The 25,212-nt window shown below is 47.3% G+C and overlaps 1 protein-coding gene across 2 annotated transcripts in view; it reads right to left on the bottom strand.

Moving 5' to 3' along the window:
* The window catches only part of CCDC157 (coiled-coil domain containing 157), a 322,949-nt gene that overhangs the window by 139,306 nt on the left and 158,431 nt on the right, over window positions 1-25,212 (bottom strand). For both annotated transcript variants that reach the window (XM_069619307.1, XM_069619308.1), the window contains exon 6: window positions 24,058-24,248. In XM_069619307.1, the coding sequence (XP_069475408.1) occupies window positions 24,058-24,248 (191 nt within the window). The remainder of the gene's footprint in view (window positions 1-24,057; window positions 24,249-25,212) is intronic.

Genomic DNA, 25,212 nt, shown 5'->3' with positions numbered 1-25,212 from the left:
CACCCGGGCGTGGTCGGGGAAGGATACATACCTGATTGGAGGACACATTCTAGGAACTTCTTCCAAGGCTATTTAAACCACACCCGATCAGCCACACGTGCTTCGCGTTGTTCTGCATCTAGCAGCTGGACGCTCACCGTGTCTGCTCCTGCATCTTGACTTCCGCCACACCTGCCAACATCCTGAATCACCTGCAAAGGAAGGGAACAAGAGAACAGAAGAAGGAAAAGGCCTCACCTGCTAAATCTGCATCCCAGAGACATTTCGCCGACAATCCTGAAAAGGAAGACATTTATTTTTAAAAGCACATCGCATCGATCGCTGCAGCGCCGCATTCCACTCACCTTTACAGGGCGCCTCCATGTTCAGCAGCGACCATCCGGATTCGCAGTCGCGCCCCCGCGTGTAGGGAGAAAAAGACAAGAACAAAGGTGAGAGAAAGAAGGGAAAAGGGAAGCTAAAACTCCATGTCAAGACTTACCTGTTGGGTCATTCCCTTTTCATTTCGGGTCCGCGCCGCATCCAGGCATTTTCGATCCCAGCCCCTAAGGGGAAAAAGACATCAGCGTTAATGAGTGAATGAAAAGACATTACCAAAACACTCATTAAAGACTTACCTGATTTCCACAAGGATTTCACCGCTCACCTCGGGTCGGTGCCTGTTCCCCGGCATTCTGTACCCCGACCCCTATGGGGAAAAAGACACTAGCATTAGAACATTAATGCATGGACACAAGGGGAACCACTTATAGAAAAACTTACCTGGAAGCCAAGCAAGTTTGGTTCTCACCCATCCGAAAATCCAGTGACGTAACTGGATACCAACGCGTCCCTGCATCAGAAGCAGGATGGAGAGCTCGTCCTTCCAGACCCTAAGGTGAGACGCTACGGGGAAGCACAGAAGGGTTTTGAGGAGGGTGAGAGGGGTAAGTGGGAGGCCGATTGCATTACCCCGCAGACAGTTAACCCCCTATTCTCACCTACAGAAGGATACTTCTGCGAGTCAGACAAGCCAGATCTGGGGCCCGGTCCAGTCCGTCTTTCGAATCCTGCGCATCACCTTAGACGAGGTCACAGCAGCGCGAACCAGGCCAGCGCCCCTGTGGGAGTCAGGTGAGCGTTACAGAACGCGAAGCCTTCCTACAAATTCCCACCCAGGCGCTATGGAAACTTCTGAGACTGATCAGTTGGCCCAATTACTGGGGGAATTACGGGCCGAAGTACATGCCGCTCGTCAAGAGACTAATGCCCTCAAGAGGGAATTAATAATATCAAAGGAAAGAACTGATGACCTGGCCAGACAGCTTTTGCAAGGTCAAGCTGGACAAACTCCTCTACCCTGTTCCGGAGGGAACCCCGCTCCTGTGGTTCCCAGTAACCCTGTGCAGATTAATCTACCTGGTAACATGCCGCTGGCCCCACCTGAACGCTTTGCTGGGGACCCCAAACGATTCGCCGTATTCATGAATCAGTATCGTTTGCACTTCCTATGCAGACCTGGGGCCTTCCCTAATGATCAGACCAAAGTAGCCTTTGTATTGTCATATCTCAGCGGCTGCGCTGCCGATTGGTCAGTTCCACTGGTTACTGAAGGTGACCCGATTCTCCGTGATTTTCAAGGATTTCAAGCAAGCATGGAAAGGTTATTTGCTCGACACTCTCAGGGGCAGGCTCTGGATGACGAACTTCTATCCCTGCGACAGGGCAATCAGGACCTCCTATCCTATATTGCAACCTTTAATAGACTAATTGTGGAAACGGGATGGCCAGAGGATAAAAGAGTCACGTTATTTTATCGAGGTCTACGCAGAGAACTTAAAGATGTCTTGGCCCAAGTTGTAAATCCGCCCCAAGAATGCACAGAATATATAGACTTAGTGGTCCAAATGGATCACAGACTTCAAAACAGAAAAAAAGATCGGTCCAGGTTTGCGACCCGGGTGTTGGTCAAGACCCACACTAACCCCAAGGGAGTTGATGTCTCTGAGCCTATGCAAATTGGAGGGGTTAAAGAACCCTTAACTCAAAAGGAACGTGAAAGGAGGCGGCAGTTAAAATTATGTCTTTATTGTGGGAACTCTGGACACTTTCTACGAGATTGCCCGGCAAAACCGCCCCGAAAAGCGGTAGGAGCCGCTGATAAAAACCATGAAGACTCTGTTTCGGGAAACGACTCAGCCCGACAAGCGTAGGGGTCCGCTTGCCGAGCTTGAAAACTAACTCTCAGACCTCGCATTTCATTGTGCCAATGGTTCTCGTAGATCCAGAAAAGCCTAAGCGGTTGCATGCAATAAAGGCATACATCGATAGTGGGGCTATTGGAAACTATGTGGATCGTGAATTGGCCTCTAGGATTAACCTCTCTCTCCGTCCTAAAACCAGCAAAGATGTCATCACCACAGTCGATGGAACTGAAATTGCCTCTGGACCGGTAACACATTCCACTACTGGGGTGACTCTTATTGGTCTTGATGGCCATCGGGAGGCAGTTGTGTTTGATGTAATCAAGGCTCCACAGTTTCAGGTTATTCTTGGAATTCCTTGGTTAGAGACACATAATCCTCGAATTGATTGGCGAGCTAAGAGAATAACCTTCCCGGATTGTGCACAAACATGCTACCCAGAAAACCTGAAGATTAATCTAGCATCTGTAACCTCTGCCTCCATGCAATTACCTCCGGAATACCAGGACTTTCAGGACGTCTTCCAAAAGGAACAGGCCAACACGTTACCTCCCCACCGATCGTACGATTGCCAAATCGATCTGGTGCCCGGTGCACAACCCCCTTGTAGCAGGATTTATGCCCTTACCGAACCTGAGAACCTGCATTTGAGACAATATTTGGATCAATACCTCGCCAATGGTTTTATTCGCCCGTCAAAGTCCCCGGCATCCTCGGCTTTGTTCTTCGTGCCTAAAAAAGAAGGTGACCTTAGAACTTGTATCGATTACCGCGCATTGAACCAGATAACGGTTAAAAACCGTTATCCTCTGCCTCTGATTCCTGAACTCCTTGACCAGGTGAAGGACGCTTGCATACACACCAAGTTAGATCTCCGGGGGGCATATCATCTGGTGCGAGTAAAAGAAGGCGACGAATGGAAAACAGCCTTCCGTACAAAATATGGATTATTCGAATACCAGGTAATGCCTTTCGGGTTGTACAATGCGCCTGCTGCCTTCCAATTCTTCATGAATGATGTCCTTCGGGAACTTATCGATGTTTGTGTTGTCGTCTATATCGATGACATTCTAGTGTACTCCTCTTCGGAATCTGATCACAGAAAACACGTTAGGGCAGTTCTGGAAAAACTGCGCCAACACAAACTATTTGCTAAACTGGAGAAATGTGTTTTCCATACCACAGAAGTTGAGTTTCTCGGTTTCATCCTGACACCCAAAGGAGTCCGAATGGACTCAAGAAAAGTGGATGCCATCCTCAAATGGCCATCACCTAGCTCTGTAAAAGGGGTTCAAAGCATGCTCGGCTTTGCCAATTTCTATCGCAGGTTTATCCCGGAATTTTCACGCATAGTACAACCAATTACTGCACTCTTGAGGAAAAATAAACGTTTTGAATGGTCTGAAGAAGCCGAGCAGGCCTTCCAGGATTTAAAAGCTAAATTTACCTCCGCACCTATATAGAAACACCCACGTCCAGATCTCCCGTATGTCGTCGAAACTGACGCATCCAGCCTAGCCATGGGAGCAGTTGTGTCTCAAAGAGATCCTGAAACCAACCAACTGCATCCCGTAGCATTTTGGTCCAGAAAATTCTCGGCACCGAAGATTAATTACGCAATCACTGACAAAGAAATGTTAGCCATAAAGTATGCTTTTAAAGCCTGGCGGCATTACCTGCTTGGCGCTCGACATACCATCACGGTGATCACTGATCACCGGAATTTACAGTATTTGAAAACCGCCAAGGCTCAGGGCCTCATTACACGGACGGCGGTAAGGGTTAACGGTCACCGTTAATGGCAACGGTGACCGTTAACCCTTACCGCCGTACTACGAGGTCCCTTTGCGGGTTGGAGGAATTAACGCCTGCTTCTTGCAGGCGTTAAAAACCAACCCGCTAAGGGACCTCGGAGCTAATTACGGCACCGCAAAATTGCGGTGCCGTAATTAGCGCCTTCCCCATTCCCATAGAGCCCTATGGGGCAGAAATGGGAATGGGGAAGGGCAATGGCGGAAGGGGGATTTACCGCCCCTCCAACCTTGGAATGGGGCGGTAAATCCCCTTTCCGCCAAGGCGGTGCCGGTAATTTACCGGCATGGTCCAGGGTGCTAATAGCACCCTGGATTACCGCCTTCCGTGTAATGAGGCCCTCAGTCATCACGGCAGCTCCGATGGGCTTTGTTTTTCGCTCAATTTGATTTCGTGATTACCTATCGACCTGGCTGCAAGAACGGCAAAGCAGACGCCTTATCCCGAATTGGAATGGGAGAATCTGATACAAACTCAGAACCAGTACCAATAATTCCCGAACAGAGAATTCTAGGCATGACTTTGTTACAGACGCTTGAAGACATTCAAGTCAGAGTGAAACAACTCCTGGACCCTACAGTCCTACAGGATTGGATACAAAAGGGATCAGACTTTACCATAGATAATGGTTTACCTTATTACCAAGGACGCTTATTCCTGCCGCACAAGGATTTACACAAACTAGTTATTTCAGGTTATCATGATACATTAATAGAGGGACACCCCGGTATTGCCAAGACAATGGAAAAGGTGAAACGACAATTCTGGTGGCCCTCTTGGCGAAAAGATGTTAAATCTTTTGTGATGTCCTGTGGTGTTTGCGCCCAAAATAAAGGTCAAAAGAAAAGACCAGCCGGTCTCCTTCAACCTCTAGACATACCGCCAGCACCCTGGCACACCCTATCAATGGATTTTATTATGGACTTGCCTCCTTGTTCGGGATACAATACCATTCTGGTAATTGTGGATTTGTTTTCCAAAATGGCCCACTTCATTCCTTTGAAAGGTTTACCTTCAGCTTCTGTCCTAGCCAAAGAATTCCTCGAAAATATTGTTCGGCTACATGGATTCCCATCTATACTAATCTCTGACCGGGGAAGCTAATTCATTTCCCACTTCTGGCGCAAATGTTGTCAAATGGCACAAATCGACGTAAGATTATCGACCAGTCACCACCCTCAGACCGATGGTCAGACCGAGAGGACAAATCAGACCCTTGAGCAGTACTTACGGTGTATGTTACAGCAATCTGAAAGCAACTGGAAAGACATTCTTTGGATAGCCGAATACGCATATAATAATTCGGTACACTCTGGAACTGGCCATAGTCCTTTTTATCCCTTGTTTGGACATCACCCTCGAACCTCAAACCTCGACTCACCTCAGAACCTCGGAGTGCCCGCAGTAGAACATCTGCATTCTACCATTACCGAGCCTTCAAAGAGGCAACCACGCATTTACAACAAGCTAAGAGAAAATACAAGGAGAATGCTGACCTACATCGGAGTGAAACACCGCCGTATCAGATTGGGGATCAAGTGTGGTTAGCTACCAGACATTTACCGCTCAAAGGGCCTCGAACTTTTAACCCAAAATATCTGGGACCTTATTCTATTACAGCAATAATTAACCCAGTAGCGGTTAAACTTGATTTACCAGCTAATATGCGAATTCACCCTGTTTTTCATGTGTCACTTCTGAAACCAGTGGTCCCTGGAACCCGACTACTCAAACCTCCAGAACCTATTCAAATAGATGGGGAACCCGAATTCGAAGTGAAGAACATTTTAGATTAAAAAATGTTTAGCTCAAAGCTTTTCTACCTAATTGATTGGAAGGGGTACGGACCTCAGGAGAGGTCGTGGGAACCCAGTGACCATGTGCATGCACCTCGATTAGTCAGGAAATTCCACCGACTCTTCCCAAACAAAGCAAAACCCCCAGAGGGAACAACCTTGGGAGGGGCCTTGGGGGAGTGCTGTCACGATGCCCGTTCCCGGGGAGCCGGCTTAGGCCCTGCGTCCCCGAAAGCGGACATCTAGTCCCCGGGGAAGGTCCCAGCAACCCCTTATAGGGGCCCTTTGGACAGCGTCCTGGCGCCTATGGCGCCAGGCTCATAGAAAACGTCAGTCCTGGCGCCATAGGCGCCAGGCTCATTATGAAAGTGTTTGGGTGCACTTACCTGATGCAGACCTGAACATTCACATGCTGCAGAACCCCAGCCTCCTTGAGGCCTGAAAGTAACTACTTTACCTGTGGGACTCATTTACCACCCGGGCGTGGTCGGGGAAGGATACATACCTGATTGGAGGAAGGACACATTCTAGGAACTTCTTCCAAGGCTATTTAAACCACACCCGATCAGCCACACGTGCTTCGCGTTGTTCTGCATCTAGCAGCTGGACGCTCACCGTGTCTGCTCCTGCATCTTGACTTCTGCCACACCTGCCAACATCCTGAATCACCTGCAAAGGAAGGGAACAAGAGAACAGAAGAAGGAAAAGGCCTCACCTGCTAAATCTGCATCCCAGAGACATTTCGCCGACAATCCTGAAAAGGAAGACATTTATTTTTAAAAGCACATCGCATCGATCGCTGCAGCGCCGCATTCTACTCACCTTTACAGGGCGCCTCCATGTTCAGCAGCGACCATCCAGATTCGCAGTCGCGCCCCCGCGCCTAGGGAGAAAAAGACAAGAACAAAGGTGAGAGAAAGAAGGGAAAAGGGAAGCTAAAACTCCATGTCAAGACTTATCTGTTGGGTCATTCCCTTTTCATTTCGGGTCCGCGCCGCATCCAGGCATTTTCGGACCCCGGCCCCTAAGGGGAAAAAGACATCAGCGTTAATGAGTGAATGAAAAGACATTACCAAAACACTCATTAAAGACTTACCTGATTTCCACAAGGATTTCACCGCTCACCTCGGGTCGGTGCCTGTTCCCCGGCATTCCGTGCCCCGGCCCCTATGGGGAAAAAGACACTAGCATTAGAACATTAATGCATGGACACAAGGGGAACCACTTATAGAAAAACTTACCTGGAAGCCAAGCAAGTTTGGTTCTCACCCATCCGAAAATCCAGTGATGTAACTGGATACCAACGCGCCCCTGCATCAGAAGCAGGATGGAGAGCTCGTCCTTCCAGACCCTAAGGTGAGACGCTACGGGGAAGCACAGAAGGGTTTTGAGGAGGGTGAGAGGGGTAAGTGGGAGGCCGATTGCATTACCCCGCAGACAGTTAACCCCCTATTCTCAACTACAGAAGGATACTTCTGCGAGTCAGACAAGCCAGATCTGGGGCCCGGTCCAGTCCGTCTTCCGAATCCTGCGCATCACCTTAGACGAGGTCACAGCAGCGCGAACCAGGCCAGCGCCCCCGTGTGAGTCAGGTGAGCGTTACACACGATGGCGACAAAGAGGGTTCAGAAGGGCAGATGGTTCTCCAGTGCAACATGCCGCATTACTAAATGAACTGATAGAAGCATTAGCAGAACCATCAGCAGTGGTATTGGTAAAATGCCAAGCCCATACCAATAACACGGATGCAATTTCATTGGGAAACGCGGCAGCAGACGCAGCAGCGAAAGACGCCACATATTTCAATGTCCCACAAGCAATAGAATGCATTCACAAAACGCCGAGCACAGATACATCAGAGGAGGGATAAAACCATACACCAATATCTCAAGTAATAGAGCTTCAAAGACGTGCACCTGTAGAAGAGCAAGAGTTATGGGCCAAAAGAGGTTGCAAACAATCATCTACAGATTTAATATGGAGACAGGAACTAACAGGAAAGGTGGTGATGCCAGTGGAGCTATTAGAAATAGCATTCCAACAACTACACTTTCCAACACATGTAACTAAACAACACATTGCAGCAGAAATACAGGAGCATTGGTTTGTTCCAAATCTGCAGGAGCATCTGTCAAAATTTACTATAGAATGTACAACATGTTAGACATACAGTTCAGGAATGACACTGAGGACACTGCGAGGAACATTACCGCGTTTTGTGGGCCCGTTTAGAAAGCTCCACATTGACTAAGCGGATATGGGAGAAAGATGTAATGGAGCAAGATACCTAATTGTAATAGTGTGTCCCTTCTCAAGGTGGGTGGAAACTGGACCATAACCCCACCCAGACGCGAAATGTGCAGCGAAATTCCTGGTGCGGGAGGTGTTCTCAAGGTGGGGCATATGTGACATAATAAGATCAGATAATGCCACACACTTTGTGACTGATCTCTTCAAGGAAGTAACATTGTTACTGGGGGGTTAAGTACAAATTGTGTTCGATTTATCACCCGATAGCTAACGGACTGGTGGAAAAAATCAACGGCCTGCTCAAAAGCAAGTTATCAAAGCTGTGTAACACGCTTAAGAAAAATTGGGTGTATTGCTTGCACCTAGCACTGTTCCACTTCAGAACACAGCCAAGTAAAGACCATCATTTGAGCCTGCACGAAATAGTGACGGGAAGGCAAATTCATACGCCACTCTCCCCGGTGAGAGGAGCCTCAGATGCTCACAGAGCTGCCAGTGTGCTGGGGGATGAATTCAAGGAATACCTTACCCACTTAACACGCGCAGTGCGTAGCATAGTGAAACAAAATTGCGCCACCATTCACAGAAAACGCTGCGACAGACACTGCAATGCCAGCCCATGACAGCCCAAAGGGTCAGTTAATGCCAGGACAGAATGTATATCTGCGAAGTTTTGTTCGGAGATGGAACTCTCCAAGATTTCATGGCCCATATGAAGTTGTCTACTGCACACCTACTGCAGTAAAAAATAAGGGATTGAAATATTGGGTGCATCTGTCAGATGTGAGAAGAGCACGTGATAGTGAAATCCCTCAATGTGAACAAACTGACAGCAATGAAGTTGCTAATGGGTAAAAGACGGTATGAAGAAAAGAAAATTGAGAGCAATGATTAAAAATTAAGTATGACTTTCTCTCTCTCTATATCAGTTACAAGAAATGTGATTGACAGTTGTATAGGAAAATGATTACCATTACTGAAAGAAAATAATATTAATTACAAAATAAGGTAATGTTAATGAAATATAGTTACAATAAAAATATGGAAGAATAGCATTAAAGTGTGCACACCATAGAAAGTATTAATCTAGTAATAGATCAGTGGAATAAAAATTGATATGATGACAGTAAAATAATAACTTGTTGAAATAAATAATGAAATGTATGCATGTCACTTAACAATTTTATATCACCCCTCCAGGTGACACAATGGCAGAAAGGAGTGCACTCACTGATGACGACACAATCTTAGTTAGTGATAGGGCAGTTAGTAAAGTTAATAAATATTACAATTTAGAGTGTGGTATAAAATATTCTGCAATACTGTTTTCTACAATGTTATTTTTTATGGCATGGTACTATACTGTGAAATTCATTATTGAGGATATGAAAGAAGGGGGAGAGGGGTAAACCTAATACGAGAGAGCTCAACACTGATATGGGCAGGTGTGAATACTATATGGAAACATGATCACTCTGTTAATACAACCCTCACTACGCTGTACAAGAATCGCACAGCAACAGCCCCCTTTTTTCCACTTGTTGCTATCAGGCCAAGTAACGAAAACTAGACCAATCAGTATGATGGGGATTACATTTGGGAGACTGAGCCTAAACTGATAAATATTGATGTATAAGCAACCACAGAACCTACCTCATTGGGCACTATAATGCACTTTAATCTTGCTGCTACCCAAGAGACCCCAGAACCACAGGCCTGGTACACTGCATATGAACACAATGACACAACATGGGCAGGTGTTTTTCCCATAAATTATCGAAAAGTAAAAACGATGAATGACAGGGAAGGGGGTAGAAGGAGACGGAAAAGGGGGGCGGGAGGGAAAAGATATGATATCTACCATGGCCTGGGATTAGATGAGATAGAAGACTCCCACCACACAGGCCAGTCAAATAAATGGTACTCAGACATGAGTGCTACAGCAAAACAAGCCACGAACGAGAGGTGCTATGTCTGCTCTCTCATACTGCATGCATCAGGCACACCTAAAATACTTGTACCACAAGAAGTGCCCTTGACAGACGCCCAGTGTTTGATTCATCTCGTATTATGTAGGATTCTGAGCACCTTCCAGGCACACACAGTTACAATAGAAATGCTGCAGAACGAGAAAACATGCATGAGCAAAAGAGGAACAAGATTTACAGAAAACGAGTGGCATGACGAAACAATCGAGTGCAAAGCTGAAGCACTCAAGAGGACTAACTGAAGAAAACGTTTAATGGGTCAAGGAAACATGTGCTCCAATCTGGTCCCGAATTTCATCTTCCTAGGCTTTTGGTGTACCAGTGGTTTAGCCTTTTCCCTTTGCGCCCAGGTATTTGCACCCACACATGTGACGTACAGTTTTCGGGGGACACCTGTGGCAATGTGGGACGGTAGGACATGTTTTGTTGCCGGCGTGTTTTGGTATTTTCCTGGTGACAAATGTCTGAAAATGTTCTTCTATCCCTATATTTTGGACTTTGCTGGGCCTTGTGGGTAATACATTCTAGGGCAATTGGCTCAAGTCACACCTCTTTGGATTCCCCTGGGTGTTTCTTTTCAGAAATGTATGGGGTCACTGCTTTCCTTGGTGGCTGCGACACCCCTGGCCCAAATCTGTGCGTTGTCCACAGGACCAAAATCCTAAAAATGTCCTCTTCCCAGACCCTTTGGTATACCAGTGTTTCAGCCTTTTCCCTTTGCGCCCAGTTAAGCGCACCCACACATGTGAGGTACAGTTTTCGGGGACGAAGCAAAAACAAAGAGGTGATGGCTGGAAGGTTTAGAATGAATCTTAACCACTGGCATTGCTCTGGACAACCCTCCAGACCACCGTTCTTCGCCTGCCAAGCCATTACAGAAGGGGAAAGACCATATGCAAATCAGGCTTGGCCCCACCCCAAAAGGGGCAGTCCAGCCCGAACTGCTAGGTCACATCCCTTCTGCACGAGACCACAAGCATCCCCAAACATGTTTCGCCCTTGTTGGGGCTCATCAGTGAGGAGTAGCTTGGGTCTCTAGGCCCAGCAGGCACGGGACCCACGTCTGGGCATACCCGTCCCACTCGGGGTGACAAAGCAAAAACAAAGAGGTGATGGCTGGAAGGTTTAGAATGAATCTTAACCACTGGCATTGCTCTGGGCAACCCTCCAGACCACCATTCTTCGCCTGCCAAGCCATTACAGAAGGGGAAAGACCATATGCAAATCAGGCTTGGCCCCACCAGTTTTCGGGGACACCTGTGGGAATGCAGGAAAGGTAGGACATGTTTTATTGCCAGCATGTTCAGTATTTTCCTGGTGACAAAAGTCTGAAAATGTAGTTTTTTTCCACCACTTTTTGGAGTTTTCCGGGCCTTGTGGGTAATGCATTCTAGGGCAATTGGAGAAAGTCGGACCTCTTTGGATTCCCCCAGGTGTCTTCTTTTCCGAAATGTATGGGGATCCTCGTTTTCCTTGGTGGCTGCACGCCCCATGCCCAAATCTGTGGGCTGTCCAGACGCCCAAAACCAGTATTCCCCAGGGTGTCTGATGTACCAGTGGTTTAGCCTATTCCCTTTGCGCCCCGGTCCGTGCACAGACACATGTGACATACCGTTTTCGTCGGGACACCTGTGGGAACGTGGGAAGGTAGGACGTTTGTTGTTTTCTCTTGGTTTTCAGAACGTTTTCACACATTTCCTACAGCACTTTGTTACACAGCCCTTTCATTTCCCAAATATGACCTACATTTAGTCGCTGCTTTAGGAACACTGCCCATTTGTAACCTGCACAATTCACCTATCCTTAAAAAGGTCTGCCTGTGCTCTTTCAAAAAATGTATGCTTGCCATTCTTCACCACATTCGTTTTCCTTATTTTCCAATGCTAAGTACGTCAGTTTAGTCTGTCAGCATAAAAATCCTGTGTTCCATGGCTCTGTTTTTGACTCTTGGTATTGCTTGTTTTGTGAAACATTACAAAAAATATGTGATTTCCTAACTAGATGAGTCGGGGGAATGTAGCCATTCATTGCTTTTCTCAATATTGACAGAAGCCATTACCTCGCCAGTCCAAACATGTCCAGCACATACTTTTTTTCAAAAATAAAATCGCCTAACTCGCACAAAACTGATTGGTTTCCACTAACCCTGTTCCTGAAAGCTTGGAAAGTGATGAATTCAGAACTGCAAACCATTTGTTTCTAGTTCTTACAAGAAAAAAACCACAGTCGTCTTTGTACATGATTGTATTGGCATTTTCTGAAAAAACACAAACTTTGCTCTTTTTGTTATTTTCGCCCTCCCCCATACAGCAAACTAGGATTCCTTGGGGGCGTTATGACCGCCTACATGTGGGAAGAAAAGGGGTCAAATTTGGCAGAGATATCTCATGTAACAGAAAAATGACAAGGGATTCAATGCTGGCATACCAAAATCTCCAAAAAAGGGCTCAGCACTGGGAGGGAAAACCCTCAGCAGTTAAGGGGTTAAGGAGACGACTGCCATGGCAAGCTACCATAAGTTTCAGGAAGGACACGTGAAAAACAGGGGAGTGAAGAGGCTCATGTTTCAAGAAAAATAAATGTTTTTGGGCCCCTTCTGTTTATGAATCACATTTGCTGCAGTTCGCAGTAAACCAGCGCATTCAGATAAATCATACATGTAGCAAGAACTGAAACACCTTCTTACTTAAGTTAGTCTCTTTGGAGACAAATCAGACCTCTGCTATCGGAAGAGGATTGTGCCACCTTAACACGAGCAACCACAGGGGCAAAACTGGACTATTGTAACAGCGTCTATGTGGGTTTAACTAAGCAGTCTATTTGACGGTTACAAACGTTACAAAACACTGTGCCCGTGTGGCTACTAATGCCAAAAAAATGGCACATTTGTCCCTAGTTTTGCGAAGACTACATTGTCTTCTGATTAAAGCCAGGATTAAGTTTACACTTTTGATCTTAATCCATAAAATGCTTTACGACAACTCACACAAGTCGATGAAACTGAGATTTGTCTGGTATCACTCCAATGGGCCACTAAGACAGTCACATCGCCTGTCTCTTGATGTTCTGAAGTGCAAAAGATCTAGGGCATATGGACAATTTATACTATCATTACCATTACATCATGGAATAGCCTCCCAGTGGATATATGGGAAGTAATTGTTCTTTAAGAATTCAGAAAGAGATTGAAAAACGTATTGTTCAGACTCTGATTTATCGTTGTTTGTCATAATTAGACATCCTGTTCTCAATTAATTTGGTCCAGCGCTGATGGACTCCAAGGTCGTCACAGCAGTTTATGCAGATTAAATACAAAATACAAATAATTTAAAGGAAATCCTATAGTTATCCCACACAACATCCACACCCATCACCACCGTCCCCTTCCTGCTCAAGATCCCGGACAAGGTGGCCTACACACAAATTCAACAACACCTGGAAGAAAACCATTTCCTAGGAAATAGACAATCGGGCTTCCGCCCAGGACACAGGACAGAGTCAGCCCTACTCGATCTTAAAATACAACTCAATGACATCATGGACAAAGGTAAACCAGCACTCCTATTCCTGACCTGGACCTGTCCGCTGCCTTTGACCTGGTCAACCATGACATCTTAGGCACGCAACTTAAAAACAAAGCCTACTTCTCTCCGCAAGCCATCTCATGGGTCACATCCTTCCTCGAAGGTAGACTCATGAAAGTCTTCTCAGACTTTGCCTGCGCCACCCCGACCACCATCCACTGTGGAGTCCCACAAGGCTCCTGCACTGCCCCCACACTCTACAATATCTTTACCCTCCCACTTTTCAATGACTTACATCTTCGAGACATAGCCTACACCAACTATGCTGACGATGCTGACGATACTCAAGTTCTGCTCCCCCTTACAGGCATCTATGAACAAGACGCCGCGGCACTAACCAGGATCGATACAGCCATCCAAACTTGGATGGCAGCCAATGGCCTATGCCTAAACGGAGACAAAACAGAGATCCTTAAAGTTGGCACCAAAGAAACCCTAAACCAACTCCCACCACAATACAAATCCTTCCAAATCGACAAATTCACCATCACAGTCTCATCGGCTGTAAAAACCCTAGGAGTATACCTTGATTCAACACTATCCATGTCACGGCAGGTAAATGCCATAGCGTCCTGCGCTGCACTTACCACCAAGGTAAATAATGCGGTGAAAGCTTTCCTCTCAACAAAAAACTGCCTGTCAATAGCCAGAGCCACAGTAGGCACCAAGTTGGACTATTGCAATGCCCTCACCCTGGGCACTTCGACAAAAAACATTTAAAAAATGCAAGTCACTCAGAACAACCTCTTAAGAGCAGCCCTGAGTATTCCGAAAAGGGAACACATCTCCCATGCCAGAGAAGAAGCCCACTGGTTACCTATAAAAGAACGTATCCTCTTCAAATCTATGGCTATTAACCATAGATGCCTATCTGCTGATACCCACCATATCAATCCGAAAGGATCACCCACATCGCGTTCTCCAGACCCACCAAATCACACTTGTCCAACCAGACCCATGTACCCACTTTCAAAAGAAGTAAAGCTGGGGGTTCCAGCTTCCAGCACCTAGCTCCAAAAAACTGCAACGCCCTTCCTACAACACTCAGGAATGAAAAATCATACCAAGCCTTCCGCAAACTGCGAAAAACCACCCTTTTCAACTAACTCCTTTCTGCTCTCTCCATATTGATTATATGTGACACCTGTGTATACATTGTCCATATTGGTTTTTGTGACAACAGTATGTATCAATTACACTTGTAACTTTTATATGTAACCCTCTCAAACCACCTACCTGCTGTAAAGTATGCATCTTCAAATGAAATGTACTAAGTGAGCCTACTTGACCAGCACCACGATGCCTCCGGGCAGATGTGCGCTATACAAATACAAATAAATAAATAAAATAAATATCCTTATGGCCCCCTTCAGAATTAGCCTCTTCCTTTCACTACCTATTGTACTATTGTGGTCATGATGCGCTATGTTCTTCAGAACCATGTTCTTTGGAGTGCTGCGGTGCAGGTCGAAACAGGCCCGGGTGCAGTGAGTCGTGCTGGATAAAGTGAAAAGCTGGCATCGAATCAGGTTGAATCGGGAGCTCAAACCAGTCGAGTGTGATGTTCAAGTCGTGCAGTTCGGATGGTGTGTGAAGGTCAGATTGGGAGTCAAGGCTGATTAAGTCTTTGGTAACTACTGGTTCGAGTCGGCGAGTGAAGTGATGCTCCAGCAGTTTGAGTCCAGGTCCGTCGGTTCGATGCAATTACCTTGGTGCTCTAATGCAGGGTTCGTAGATGCAGCTGTTAAAGTTTGGTCCACAGCTGTGAGCAGATTGTTTGAGCCAAACAGGCGACGTGCCCTGTTTGACACAATGCAGCGGTGAGCCGATTCGACAGGTATAATGCAGCAGCAGTTTGAGTTTGATGGAGTGGCAAAAGCAGCACCGGCAACTTTGGTTTGAGTGCAGTGAACATGGTTTGAGTGCAGTTCAACTGGTTTGATGAAGTAGAACAGCAAGCTTTGGCTGATTTGGTCCTCCAGATGCTGCAAGACCCACACTAGAGGCTCTTGGACAGGATAAGTCTGTCCAGGTTCTGCTCTTAAGGCCTGCAGAGGTTTGGTGCAGGGTGGCAAGTCCTGGTCCTCAGCATGCGTCACCACCAATGTACCCTGTGTGTGGGTAGGGAGTAGAGCGCACCTTTGCTTTGAACTGCTCCTTCCTCACCTCAATGGATGAGGGCTTGTAAAGGTCAATTATGCCAAAAGAGGTTCAAATGAATTCTTCCATAAGTGTTTGGCCAAAGGTGAATACAAAATGAAGTGGGTAACTCCTTCTTTTATAGGCATAAGTCTACAGGTGATTGAACTACAGCAAGCCTATTTTAAGGGATACCAAAATGTTTTGTGCTAAAGGAAGAGTATCGGATAGGAAAGAAAAAGAGATATCAAGAAAAAACAAGATGGTGGAATTTTCCTGCAACTATGCTGAGCTCCCTTTGTCTACACTTACCCCGTTTCCCATAACACGAAAAGGCCCTTTTGGTATGCAGTGATCTGGTTGAGGCTAGTCCTTTTAGGATGGATGTGTCATTTGATTCCTATTTCCCAAGATAACTCCTGCTGAGAGGCTATCCTGCTGGATAGAGGTTCTACCGGACCCCACAAAGGATCAAGGGAGAGGCCCAGCCATTAATTCTCCTGACCTGCAGCCTGGAACGGCCAGACTGTTTGACCAGAATACACAACTCTTCCACAGCTGAGCTGGGTTCACAATGCAAACACATGGCCGACACATGTATGATGTCAATTTGATGTGGCTTTAATAATTATGAGAGATATTATCCACCATACCTTAAACTCCGGTATGGCATAAATGTAAAGTTTACAAGTCTAGCCACGATAGTGACTATCACAGTTGTGTGGTTTTCTAACAGAGGTACATGACTTCAGTGCAGACCGTAAGCTACGGTGTTAGGCAAAGTTTGAATGCAGTAACTTCTGGGAACACTACAAACAACTAGGAGTACGAGTATAGGCAACCCAACCGTTGATTCAAGCTGTACTACACAGTTTTGGTAGCGTGTTGAGCAGCAAGGCTTATCACAAGAGGGGAAATGTGAGCTGTAGTGGAGTTACACAAAGATTCACAGTTACAGGTATTCAAATAAACTCTTACACTCAAGGTTTCTTACATAAACAATTATTAATTTATTCATCAGGCAGTTATAAAGCCTTCTTTAGAAGGGAGCAATATACTAGTAAAATACAAATACACTTCAATACTGTACACTCTGAGTTTCTGAATCAGACAAGACCTTTTTGGCATGGCCCACAGACACAACCTACACTCACAGGTGACTTCAATGACAAGGGTGCTGGGGACATTAATATCGTATTGTTGGTATTAAGAACACTCTTAAAAAGTGGTTAAAAGGCAAAGGTTATTAGAACACAAGAAATTACAAATATTCATAAGTAGGGCAAATACTTTAAGATAGCAATAAGAATAGTCATTCAATTCAATAGGCTAAGCCAAAGCCAATAGGCAAAAGTCTTTGTATAGGATGCAGCACTTCAGGTAAGTAAATGGAAAAGTCTTTGCACAAGTTCTTAGGAGTCTTTGATGAAAAGAAGAATCAAATGTAGGGCCACAAGCTGATTAGACTTCTGATGTGTAGAAGTTACAAGCACTTCTACAGTAAGAGGTAAGTTCTCAGACTTATTTTTCAGTTCCTTGGTAAAGAAGGAAAAGATGAAGCTGATAACTTCTGTTCTTGGGCAGCTCTGCAGATCTCACTGTTCCTGGGCCTCAGTCGTGGAGACAAGAGGGAGGACGTCGGGGGACTCCTGCACTGCACTGGGACTGTCAAAACTGGCAACCGGCAAACTTCACTTTCAGTGGCTGTTTTGCGTTTCAGCTCCTTGCAGTACAGCAAATAGCAATAAGCGTGGTTCATAGCTGTCAAGGTGGTCTTTCCTTGCTTCTGGGGTCCGGCACTCTGCTGCGGGGGCTCAGGCTTCGTCAGTTCTGCTTCGTGGGAGTCTGGAGGATCTTCCAAAAGGTTTAGGCCAGCTTAAAAGTAACGAACACAATCTGATGTCCCTCTCCTTGGCTATACGGTTTCCTGCAGCAACTCTGAGGAAATTCAACCAGCTCCGAGATGGGTATCCAGGTGGCTTACTTTGGAGTTGATTGGTCCCATCAACTCAAAGGGAGAAGTCGTCCTTGCAGGGGCTTCTCTGTCGATGCGAACTTGGCAAGTAGTCACTGCAGCAGGGCTTCACCGGGCAAACCAACGGACCAGGAGTTGCAGCAGGCGTCCTCTTCAAGCTCTTCTTCGGTTACTTCGTCCAGTGGTCGACTCTGCTTTCCAAGCCAAAAGACTCGCCTTTTATTCCGTTCTCTCCCATTCATTCCAGCCTAGCTGTCACTCACCCAGCAGGGTGGCTGTTCTTGCCAGACAGTCAGCCAGCCAATCACCACTGAGTGCATTTGGGTCTGCTAGGAGACTAACCACAGGGAGTTTCGGGCACCTCCCTCACTTCCTGCCTACCCCAGACACTCGGGTGCCAGAAGCGGGTTTCTCTCAGAAACCCTGCCAAAGGCGAAATGAACAAAAGGACCAAACCTGGTTTGGTGCACAGAGAAACTCCCTAGAAGGACCTTCCCACAAAGACCTGGCGAAAAAAGAAGACCGGGCTGTATGCCATTTTGAAAAAGATGGCTCTTGTGGTTAATTTACTGGAGCCGCGAACGGTCGCGGTAAATGCAAACCAAGGTAGTTCAAAACGAAACCACTGCCACCAGCCAGTCAATTGAGGAAAGGGTAACATAATATGCTACATAAGAAGCTAGACAAAGGGGATACTAAGTAACCCCTTCAGCACTCTATTTTAAGATAGTGCGTGATGGGTCTAGAAAATTACCATGCTAAGTAAAGTCAATTTCACTTTACTGCTCTGGGAAACAGTAGTTGATCCCAGAGAAGGTATTTAAACCTTGGGAAATCTGGAAGACTTCCCTGTGGCACTGCACTGAAGGTGCTTTGTGACACAGTTGTAAAAGATGGTGCCTATGGAGTTGGTTAGACTCCATAACTAAAAGAAACAGTGCCTAAAATCTCATTTAAAATTTATGAGAGAGTGGGGGAAAAGGGTCTCACTCTCTCCAGGTAAAACAAATCAAGTCCTCAAAATCCAGCAAAGTTTCTGGGGGTCTCTAAGGTGGAGGGAATTAACACATTTTTGAGAATTCTCCCTAACATACGGTGACTTGGTTATCACTGCAGCTGTCGAGGTGGCAACAGTGACCTCTGAACCTGCTCTGTACCACTGAAGAGCAGGCACGGCAGATTAGGATACTGATTCAATAGGGCACAGGTGTACACTATGCTTTTGAGAGTCAGCTTGCTAGTTAGCAGGTCAACCTTCCGGAGATAGAATTACCTGTATCATTTTAATATTAATAAAAATAAAAAAGGCAGGGCTTCTACACCCTTTCCAGATGGCAATCCTTCCCACTAACATTGTCTTTTTCTACAGCGGTGGGTGGCATAGGAAAGTGCTTGTGGCAGCGTCCATCTTCAGTCCTTTGTGCCGGAGCAGTCTCCCTCAACATGGTTGGCATCCAGATAGTTATTCCTCCTCACACCTCACCAGTTGTGGAAAATGAAAGACTATTGTGGCAGCACTCACTCTTGCACACTCACAACATGCAGGCTTTCTCGCCGGGTTTTCCATTTCTACAGTTGTGGGCCATCCAAGGGTTGCACCATTCTTCTACAACCAGCACCGAGGATACACCTGCAACCTGATCCCTTGCCCACGAGGCTGCAGGAGCAGCTTAAGCACTACCCTGCGAGGTAAACCCAGAAGGGCATTGCATGGGGTCTGCGCTATTTGTACTGAATCTGAGCATCAAGCGCACCTCATGAACCGATTTTGCCTGCCTAGATTCGATTTTACTGTGGCAGCGTTACTTTGCTAATTTAAGAAATTGCATGCCCATTGCACCACAAGGTTCATTTGGGCTGCATTGAAACCTGGGCCTGCTTTAATTTCCATCATGGCTGCCGCATTAACAGGCACCGGAGTGACTGTCCTGCTACCATAGCCACCACTCCGTTTGTCCCAACCTACATCAAAAGGCACAATCCAGGGAGCCGTTAGGCGAGAGCTGGCCCCCTCACAAAGGGCCTCGTCTAAGGCCCCTGTCTGAGCCTGTCTGGAGCTGTAGGAAGCACCTCTCCCTGCAGCTACTCAGCATCCCTCCCAACGGTTTCTTACAGACTTGTTCCCCTACTCATCCTGACCACGATTGAAATCTGGTCTTCAATTGCCCTGTTAGCAATTATGGATTACATTGGTCCACCCACCTTCCTTGACACTATGACTGCCCAAATTGCTGCCTGCCTAAACTGTAACCTCTAATCTCTGCACCAACATTACTATGCATTGTGATGTTCCTCATACTGATTGCTTCTCTACTGTTCTTTTAATGCCCTGATTCAAATGAAAAAGAAAACATATAATGTATAACTCTTTTCTAGTCTCTGGGGTGCATCCACCATTTTGTACTTTTGAGTGCTTTCTGGCTAAAATCGAATTCAGGTGTGCTTACCAATTTGTTAATAATCTGTAAATCTGGGCTTTTCCAGCATGCTCACTGATTTTCTGTCTGCTTGGCCGCCTGGTGTGATCCTATTATTGCATAGTGTTTCTGACCCTCTCGGCTGCTATCCTCTGCTATCCTCTGACTCCTCCCCCATGGAGCTCTCCGTCTCCCCTATTTTTTCTAACTGCTTCTCCATCTCCTATCCTCCCTCTCTCACAAAGTCTGGAAGGAGCAAACTAAAAAAGGCGCTCCTGAATTCCAACCCTGGACTGCCCATTGTGGACGCCTACATCAATGCTTCCTCTAGACAGCCTATGACTGACATTATCTTTGCTGTTCCTTCTTCTACCTATGGACCCCCCATATGGTCTCTGTCCTCTCCCCTTTCTCCTATTCACCCATTACTGGTGGCACTAGATGGGAAGTGCTCTTGGCTCACTTTGCATCTTCCAAACCCAACCTCCTCCTTATAGATAGGTGTCTTCCTTCTCTCTTCAACTTCCCCCCCCTCTCCTTCCACCCCACCTTCCCTCATCCCCGCTCTGCCCACCCCGCCAGCGGTGGCACCCCTCACAAATATTTTAAAGGGGGCAACCAGCTTCACTTAGCTACGCTCAACTCTCGCTCTGCTATCAAACACTCCTCTGTCATCTGTCACCTTCTTGAAGACCTTGACCTTGACGCCCTTGCTCTCACAGACGTGGGTCAAGGTCCGCTCCCTCACTGCTTTTGACACTCCTCCCTGAGGGCTACAAGATCCTGTCCAATGCCAGGCCCTACCGACGTGGTGGCGGAGTGGCTCTGATCTTCCCCGAGTGAGTTCCTGCCTAGATCATCCCCACTCAAACCTACTCATCCTTTGAAAGCGTAGTCTGCAGGCTGTTTGTCCCACCTACTTTCCCTCTTACTCTCGCTACCATCTACAGACCCCCCCCCCAGTCCGACGTTCATCTTCCTCTCAGAATAGGCCGACTTGCCCTCCTCTCTGCATGCTTCCTCCCCCAAACCCATCTTCCTTGGGGACTTCAATATTCATCTCGACTCGCCTGATGTGGCAACTGTTCTCTTCCGCGACCTCTGCAACACTCTTTCCCTCACTATCCTTCCCTCTGGCCCAACACACACTGCCAGACAAACCCTGGATGCTCTCATCTCAACAGACATCCCTCTCTCAAACCCTCTCACTACCTCTCTCTCCTGGTCTGACCACTCTCTCCTCTCTTCCCACCTTGACCTCCCCTAATGCCCCCACCCACACTGCCAGTCTCCTTCTCCGTCATTCGGCCGATGAAGCGTGTGTCAGTCACTGCATTTACCTCTTCCTTCATCCCTCCTCCGCCGCCTTCGCTGGACTCTCCTTCCGACTCTGGTCTAGCTAACCTCCATCTCTCTATCTCCAACACCTTGGATATCCTGGCCCTCCTTAATGAGGATCCGCATGACGCCTGCCTTCAAATGCAACTCTTGGTATGACTCCTACTTGCCCGCTTTGAAACACAAGTGCAAAGTTGCAGAGCGGAAATGGCAGGCATCTAGCTCATTCTCTGACAAACTGGCCTGCTACCTACTCCAAAGGCAATACCGTCTCTCCATCTGCTCCAAGAAGTGGGCTCATGTTCAAGCCTGTATCTCTGGTGCCACCAATAACACGACTGAACTCTTTAAAATCTACAAGGAATTTTCAATCCCACTGCAGTCTCCTCCTCTCTCCAAAGACCTCTGCTCTGCACTGGCCTCCCACTCTTCCTACAAAACTTTGGACATCCTGTCCTCTCTTTCATCTGCTCTCCACCCCAACTCCCCCACCCCCTTCTCTTACCTCCCTTGGCTCCCCCCATACTTTCCGCTTTCTCTCCCATTGCACCAGATTAGATCTCTAGAGTTGTCTGCTCTATGAAAGTCTCCTCTAAACAGGTGCCCCCCTGTTCCTCCAGAACCATCCAGTACAACATCGTCTCTCTCGCTCCAGCGTTGGCTGACCTCTGCAACCACTCATTTGCCACTGGCTCCTTCCCTCAACCCCTTAAGCACTTTCTTGTGCACCCTCTCCTAAAAAAGCCACCTACTGACCCTTCCTGCCCAGATAACTAACTCGATCACCCCTTTTTTGGGCAAGCTCATGGAGAAGCTGGTCATCGCCCAACAGACCCTCCACACCGAAATGGGGGAGGTGGCTCCATGATCAGTCCAGCTTCAGGGCAGCCAGAGGCATGTAAACTGCTCTCATGAACACCCACGAAGACCTACTCTCTAACCTGGACCCTAACACTCCCTCTGTTCTGATCCTCCTCGATCTTTCCTCTGCTTTCGACACAGTCAACCACTCCATCCTCATATACCATCTCCATGATACCCTAGGCATCATGGACAGGACACTGGCGTGGTTGACCTCCTTCCTTTCAAACAGACCTTCCCAAGTACAAATGGTCCTTTTCTCTCCTCCACCTAACTCTCTACCTGTGGCATCCCTCAGGGCCCTCTTCTATCGCCATGGCTCTTCAACATCTACCCGGCCCCTCTGGCCCACCTAATCTCCACTTTCTCCTCTCATTTCCAGTGTTACGCAGACGACATACCACTCTCTTTAAAGCTGCCTTCCCCTACATCCTCCTCCTCCTCATCCTCATACCCGACTGCCTGACCGCTATTCAGGCATGGTGCTCTGCCAATGATCTCTGCCTTAATGTCAGTAAGACAGCAATCCTTCTCATTGGGACGCCTGCTCCTTGTCCCCCCCACCCCCACTCCCTGGGCTCACCCCCTTGCGAGGCGAAAAACCTTAAAACCATCTTTGACCCCTCTCTCTCTCTCTCCACACATCATGGACCTTGCCAAGAAGTCCCATTTTCAGTTGCATCTCCTCAGGGGCATTCAACCTTTTCTCACCTTCCCCCAGAAGCTCAACATTGCCAGAGTCCTGGTTCTCTCTATGGTACCGCAACAACCTCTTCCTCAATCTGCCTCTTTACTCCCTTTGCCCCCTTCAACTAATCCAGAATATGACTGCAAGCTTTATCCTTGGCCTCAAGCCCAGAGACCGCACCTCTCCAGCCCTGTAATCTCTCCACTGGCTCCCGGCGACCTCAAGGGTCAAATTCAAGACCCTTTGCATCATCCACAAGGCTGTCTGGGGCCTGAGACCTCTTTACATCCAGCTCTGTCCCTAAATACCTCCCGGCCAGACTCCTTCAGTCTTCTGGCTCCAACTCTCTACAGGTCAAAGGTTTCTCCAAACAGAGAGTGGGAGGTAGATCCCTTTCCTCAGCTGGCTCTTCCCCCTGGAATGGCCTCCCTCTGCCTTCAGACTTGAGCCGGCTCTTCTTAAGTACCAGAAACTTCTCAAGACTTTCCTTTTCTCCTCTTCCTTCCCTCTCCCCCTCCTGTGCCAACTCCCCATCTGCCGCTGCGACTGGGGCCTGGTCCCGTCAGAGTCATACAGGGGCCAGACCACCCCCTATCATTCCTCTCAGCATCCTTTCACAGCACTTGCCCTTGGTTGGGCTCCCTTTCCCAGACTAGCCCAACTGGGTCTGCGATGTCCACCTCACTCATCCTCCCCCCCCCTCTTCCCCGGGCTCTTGCCGCCTTGGCCGGCCCACACCCTTGGGGTTATCCCACTCCTGCACTTCCACCTCTCCCTTGCACTTACCACCTTTTCATGCACTTGCAAGGTGGGATTGTCACATGGCCAATATAACCGTTTTTTTTGTATAGGTGCCATACAAATGTCCAATAAATATAATAAAAATAGAGCCGTCACACCTCATGACCCCTAATGCCTAAGAAAGCTCTCCTTTTGGACTGTAACCTCCTCATGTCTCGGCTCCCCGTTTCTTTTGAACTTTACAGTGTGCATGCCTTGTTCCTGTAGTGCAGTCATTGCTCTTACCTCCTCATGCTTGAGCAGGCTTTCTCCACGGGCTCTCTCCTTCTCCAGTTCTGTGGTAACACTGCGCAGTTCTTGACCTGTACTCTCCAGGTGGTTCGTGAGAAGCCTTCCCCGCTCCTCTAATGCAGTCGCGTCTCTCTTATCCACCATGTTGTTTTTCATTTCCATCAGTAGCTTTTCTTTGGTCAGCTCTGCCAAGATCACCAAACACACGAAATTAAGTGTTGCACACCCTGATACCGTTTCTAGATTTGCCTGTGAGGCGGAATGATAACTTACAATCTGCACTACCTGAAAGGGCTATTAAGTGGGGACATAAATTGGGGCCAATCTGTATTAAATAGTTCACTGAATCATTTTACGAATGTATATATACAGATGTACACACAAGAGAATAAATCAATCTAACAATATCACAAAAGGCCAAATGTATGTTTGTCCCTGTATGTTTGTCTGATGCAGTAGCTTCACCTGTTGTCAATGCTAGAAGGAGCGGTTGCCTTAGGATACATAAAGACAATGGCCCTCATTACAACCCAGGTGTTAAGGGGTTAATGGCGCCGTAAAAGGTGGCGGCGCCGTTAAACCCTTAACGCCTGATTACGAGGTCCCTTTGCGGGTGGCACTTTAACGCCTGCTTTTAGCAGGCGTTAAAAAACCGACCCGCAAAGGGACCTTGGTGCTAAGTACGGTGCCGCAATTTGCGGCACCGTACTTAGCGCCTTCCCTATTCCCATTGAGCCCTATGGGGCAAAAATGGGAATGGGGAAGGGCCATGGCGGCATGGGGAATTACCGCCCCGCCAACCTCGGAATGGGGTGGTAATTCCCCATTCTGCCATGGCGGAGTCGGTAAGTTGCTGGCATGGACCATGGTGCTACTAGCACCATGGTCCACCTCCTGGGTCGTAACGAGGGCCAATGTCAATTCGCATAGCTTTGCATATTACAGTGGACCAATTCGCATAACTTCGCGTCACCGCTAGAGGGAGCTGTAGATTTAGGATTGATAGTGGTACGACTTTGTCAATGAAAACCTACACGGGCCTGTACACCAGTACCTAAATAATAAAATATCAACTACAAGTATGCATCAGGACGCCATCAACTTGTCAAAAGGTACATTACATTGTACATCTTTAAAACACGAATTTTA

This window comes from Ambystoma mexicanum, chromosome 10, assembly GCF_040938575.1.
Source record: "Ambystoma mexicanum isolate Mex_15411 chromosome 10, UKY_AmexF1_1, whole genome shotgun sequence".
NCBI classification, from domain to species: domain Eukaryota; kingdom Metazoa; phylum Chordata; class Amphibia; order Caudata; family Ambystomatidae; genus Ambystoma; species Ambystoma mexicanum.
Note: the sequence above shows the minus strand (reverse complement) of the source record. Positions and strands in the feature narration are given on the sequence as shown.